The following is a 5,899-nucleotide window of genomic DNA, read 5'->3' as shown; positions in this document are numbered from 1 at the left end:
GGTTGTAGACCCCTTTAGCTCCTTGGGTACTTTCTCTAGCTCCTCCATTGGGGGCCCTGTGTTCCATACAATAGATGACTGTTCATACTCCCATTTGGAACGTAAGACAATTCTCTTCTTATAAAAATAACTGTAGTATAAATATTTCCTCACTTAGTCATATGAACCTTACTTTTCCATATTCAAAGTATGGCTGCTGTAGACATTTAATGAACTTTTTTTAAAAATGAACTTTTTAAGAACTATTTTATAATTGCAGCTCTGAGGGAATATGAAAATCACTTGTTAGTCTTTGAACTCAAGAGTTGACATGTCTCACAGAGGTTTTGGCTTTACATTAAATCGTATGTCTTAGCATTTGAATTTTTGTTTATTAGAGTGCTAACTTATGAACAGAAAGTAGTTGTTAAGTCCTTGTCAGTTTTCTTTACAACTTATATGTCTCCAATTATATTTTGTACTGATTGCTTTTTTTAATGGGGACTAATTTTAAGTAAGTATGTTCGTTTCAGTGGTATTTGTTTTACAGAGACTAAGATGGAGTTGCCTCTGGATATACGTCTGGGAGATCCCTTTCAGGCAACATTGGCAAAGGACCCAGAAACCGCAGAGGTTGTCCCCATGGGTAAGCTCAGGAACGATTCTGAACATAAACTATTGCAGGATTGATTTGTGTCTATGTGCTCACTCTTCTTCCTCCCTCCTCTTCCTTTTCCCCTTTGCCTCGTCCTTCCCTCTCTTCCTCCCCTTCTCTCAACATTAAAATGTATTCCAATATTCCAATAACCAGCCTCCATGAGAACAATTATGGATGAGCATTGATGTCAAATACAGCATCGTGTGTTTGTAATCTGAATTCTGGAGGTCAAGTGGTGCTACTGCCTATCAAGTGTGTTATCTCCTTTAGCAAGCCCAGTGAGTCTATAATTGAGAAGATACATGAAGAGATTTTTATGAGAAATTATGGAAATTTAACTGATCTGCCCCAGTATATGCTCCGTGCAGAACTAGGGCACACACTATCTTCTGAACCTCTGGACATCAATAATGGCATCTGGGATGTGAAACCTTTGTGAACATGAATATTAGTAGCATCAGTCACCCAATCAAATATTCGCTTTAATGTTAAGAGCCTAGAAGCCTCATGCTGTATTACATAGTCGGTAAGCACTTAGTTTCTGAGAGGCTATATATAATTCTAAGGAATATAGTAGTCTAGGGGTTTAGGGTGTTCTTGAGTGTTTGCTGATAAAGCAGTATTTACATAGAGGAAGCATTTCTCTTACTAACTGAAAGGAATGTGACTGTGGAGAGACACCATACCCTAGATAGCTGTTATAAATGAGCATTCAGTTGGGGGCTTGCTAACAGTTTTATAGGCTAGGCCATTATCATGGTGGCAAGCATGGCAGCAAGGCTGGCAGGCATGGTGCTGGAGAAGTTAAGAGCCTACATCCTGATCTGCAGGCAAAGAGAGATACAGGCATTGGCATTGGCATTGGTTTTTGAAGCTTAAGGCCCCCCCAAACACACTTCCTCCAACAAGGCCACACCTCCTAATTTTCAAATACTGTCACTCCCGGGTGACTAAGCATTCAAATATATGAGCTTTATGAGCCTCTGGGGGGATTTTTGTTCAGAGCACAGAAACTATTCCTCCAAGTCAAACAGGTTGGTTAACCTACAGGTCACTGATGGTATTGCCACTTAACTTTTTCTATGAACTATTTTACATTTATCATCTTTAGGTAAACTCTTAACAGTTATTCTCTCTTGATACATTTATTTACAAGGCAGTGAGGGTAAAATACAGAAAGGATGGTTCAGTGTGAAAACATAATTTGAGCTTTTCCAGGCTAGAAAAATTTTGTTTTCAAAATTTTGTTGCTCTGTGTGAACCCCCACTTCGCAAGACAGGGTTTCTCTGTGCGGCCCTTGGTGCCTGGGCTCACTCTGTAGAGTAGGCTGGGCTGGAACTCATCTGTCTGCCTCTGTCTCTCGAGTGCTAGTGTTAAAGGTGTTTGCTTTTAACTTTATCTGTTTTAATAGTTATGCATTTTCTTTATTGCATTGTATAATGTGACCCTTAACATTGTCAAATATCTAGTAATGTAGACCAGAAGCTGATGATAATGTATTAAGAGGCTTGGAAAGTTCCTAAGTACAAAGGAAACCTGAAATGAGACAGTGATTATTTAGCCAAACCTTATATTTTGCTTTTTTGTAGTGTTTACTTAACTAAGTAGAAATGTTTCTGGTTAATCATCAAATGAACAAGACCCCACTCGTCATTGTGATGATACATTTTTATTTTGGATCATGTTAAGCTTTGTAAAGACATGGAGCTCATTATCGTGTCCCCCTAATATTAGTTTCCATGGTAGCATTAGTGCTACAGTGAGATAAATCACAGAGTGTTTAGCTTGTGCCAGTCATTCTTCCCTTCTCATGCAGTCACAGAATCTGTTTAATACACACCTTTTAAAAGAAGGAAATCAAGGCTTAGGGGGAGAGATTCACTAGTCGAGAATCATGCAGCTTATAGTCCAGGCTGAATGTGACCTTCAGCATTCTATTTCCAGAGTCAGAGATCTTCTATCTGCCTGCCTATTAATACAGATAATATGTGTATTATTTTTTATTTTTCCCCTAGATCTTATAAGACCACGAGATACATACCGCTTTTTTGTTGAGCATCATGGTTTGAAAGTTTTTAAAACATTGGATACAATATTTTTTTCTACTGGAAAATTGGTTTTAGGACCCTATGAAGAGAAAGGAAAACAGCATGTTGGCCAAGATATATTGGTGGGTATACGTCTCCACTTACTTCTGTTTCTCTGAAGTACAACTGATGATATGTTAAAATTCTGTTTACTTGGGAGTGAAATCTCATAATTACACTGCACAACGAAATCTTCCACTTAGTAAATCTGTTGGAAGTTAGCCAATACTCATGTTGGGGCTAGTAGCGAGGAACTTGGGCTGCCGCCTCTGGGTAATTAGATCAGATTAATCAATTACTGTTACATATATGTATATAATATACATATTTGCATGGAATAAGAAAGGAAAAGGAAGACATGAGTTTGAAAGAGGGCAAGGAGGGATAATAAAAGGGAGGGTTTGAAGTGAGTGAAGGGAAAGGAGAAATGATGTAATTTAATCTAAAAAAATAGGACAACATTTTAAAAAATGTTTCTTACTGCTTTAAAAATATGCATAGTATTCTTTTCTGTTTATTCTTATTGTGTTTCAGAACTTTGTTTCCATTTGTCTACCTGTGACTTAGTACTCATTGAGAGTAACTCAATATTCCTGGAGTGTTGTGTGCATTCGAGCTTGTGTGTGTTTGGCTTATTTTACATAACATAAGGAGCTCTAGTTTTATTTGATGACACAAGTGATAAGATTTTCTTTCTTATATATTCAGTATATATTCAGTGCAGGGATCATATTGTAGCTGTGGGGTTAATTCCCACCCTCCTCCCTCCTGAGGGATCTCTGTGATATTTTCTATAGGGTAGCACAATTACAGTTGTGCCAATGGGATAGAAATGTTCACCTTTCTCTGTAATCTTACCAGTATTTTTATCTTTAGTTATTTGATAATAATCATTCTTCATGGAATAAGGTGATAGATAGCTTGTAATTTTATTTCCCTATTGATTAGTTTGGCATTCTGATAGTCAAATATTAGCTATTTGTATGTTCTCATTCGAAAAATGTCTATGTAGAGCTATTTCTCATTTTAAATTAAGATTTTCTCAAATGCTGGCAAAATGAGAAGAGGTATTCTTAGAGATTCAAGCTAATTAGATAAGGAAAATGATCTAGAAATATATGCAAGACTGTCTAAATCTGCCTTTTCTGCTTGAGGCATGTGTTTAAATGACATACAAATTTTTAAAATTTTTTTTTAGTTAAAAGTAGACCTTCAGAATCTTTGAGGAGTATTTTTCTATTTAGAGAGCTATCCTTCTATAGGGGTTGAGAATATAAATTACAGAGTCACACTCCCTGATTCTAATCCCAGTCATTACATTGACTTTTGAAAGTTACCTAACTTCTGTTCCTGCATTCGTCAGCTGTGAAAAGCCACTGAAACAGCACCTCTGTCCACATGAGGCATAAGTAAATGAACAAGACACATGTGCTCTTGGAGAGCTAAGCTCTATACTTAATAGTAAAGGATAACTATCAGTAATAAGCTAGGTTCTAACTTACTCTGACATTTGTTTCCTTAGTTTAATAATAGTACTATAGATTTAGTGTTTCCAAAAATGAACATTTATTTCTCAGTTTTGGAGTCTGAAATGTGTTTGTTGAAGGCATACTTTCCTTCAGGAGGAGAGAAATGGGGAGAAATGGAGAGTAGAGGGGAGAGAGGGATGGAGAAGAGGAAGGGGAGAGACAGAAAGGGAGAGGACATTCTGGTGTAACTAAATTTCTTTCATGATGGGCTCCACACTAATATCATCAAATTGACTGATATGAGGCTCCCAATACATAAACAGCAGGGGACTGCTGGGTCTGGGATCAGAGAAGATGCACTTAACCCTCAAAGAGACTGGAGTCTCCAGGGAGTGGAGAGGTCTGGTAGGGTGGGGGTTGGGGGTAGGGACATCCTTGTGAAGACAGGGTGGGGAGGAAGTATGGGATGGGGAACAGAGGGTGGACTGGGAAGGGGATAAAATTTGGAGTGCAAAAAAAAAAAAGATTAAATAAAATAAAAATAAAAATAAAACATTGTTTGACACTGTCAAAAAAAATTGAAAGTATGAAATTTGCTGATAAACACAGTAGTAGGCACACCCTAAGGTTTGCAGGACAGACTTCACATTTATTTTTGTTGTTTCAAAAAAGATTATTAATAGTATGCCTACATATGAATAAATTGTGAAGTTCGCCATCCTCGAATTTGAAGCTAACACAGCTGAAAGCCCTCTCTGTTTTTGGTGAGGAATGGGGAGCATCATTGAGACAGGGTTTCTCTGTGTAGCGCTGGCTGTCCTGGAACTCACTCTAGATCACACTGGCCATGAACTCAGAGGTTCACGTGCCTCTGCCTCCACAGTGCTGGGATTAAAGGTGTGTACCACCACAGGCTGGCCCTAGTTCTTTCTTAACCTTGATGTTTAAATATGTGACTTTTACTTTGTTTTGTCATTCCTCCCTACTCACAACAGGGATTTGGCTTCTTATCTTTGGTTCATCATTCTGTTTGAGAACTGTGTTGCCAGAAAACACATAATCTTTTAAGAAGCATGTATAACATTTTTTTTAAAGAAAAGTTTACTGCTAAAGTGGTTCTGACTTGTCATGACATTGAATGAACAAAATTAGAGCAAAAGTTAGAGTTTTTTATTTTATTTTTCTATTGCCCTAACAAAGTACCACATACTAGTGGTTTAAGTAGTGGCCTCTACCTTATTTTGGCTTGTTACAGGTGGCAGGCTTGGCTGTATTAGATTACAGGTCAGGAATGAAGACCCTGACAACTTCTTTTCTTTTCTAAGGATGAATCTGTTTGTTGATATTGTTGGGAGAATTTAGTTCCCGTGTGGTTATGGAACTGTTGTGCTCAGTTTTTCTCTGAATGTTGGAGCTTTTAGAAATAGCCTATGTTCCTCAGCTTGTGGCCATTTGTCCTTACCACCAGCAACAGTGCAAAAGCCTTTTGGTTAAAATTGCTCTAAAGGGATCTGCAACCCTATTGGTGGAACAACATTATGAATTAACCAGTACCACCCGGAGCTCGGGTCTCTAGCTGCATATGTATCAGAAGATGGCCTAGTCGGCCATCAGTGAAAAGAGAGGCCCATTGGTCTTGCAAACTTTATATGCCTCAGTACAGGGGAACGCCAGGGCCAAGAAGTGGGAGTGGGTGGGTAGGGGA

General features: G+C 38.2%; 1 protein-coding gene across 1 annotated transcript in view; it reads left to right on the top strand.

The window, feature by feature from the left end:
* Cenpc (centromere protein C) overlaps positions 1 to 5,899 on the top strand; it is a 56,521-nt gene that overhangs the window by 48,514 nt on the left and 2,108 nt on the right. The window contains exons 14-15 of the mRNA XM_029477789.1: positions 530 to 625; positions 2,654 to 2,812. Coding sequence (XP_029333649.1) covers positions 530 to 625; positions 2,654 to 2,812 — 255 coding nt within the window. The remainder of the gene's footprint in view (positions 1 to 529; positions 626 to 2,653; positions 2,813 to 5,899) is intronic.

Source organism: Mus caroli, chromosome 5 (assembly GCF_900094665.2).
Source record: "Mus caroli chromosome 5, CAROLI_EIJ_v1.1, whole genome shotgun sequence".
Classification (NCBI taxonomy): domain Eukaryota; kingdom Metazoa; phylum Chordata; class Mammalia; order Rodentia; family Muridae; genus Mus; species Mus caroli.
This window is presented reverse-complemented; position numbering and strand designations above follow the sequence as displayed.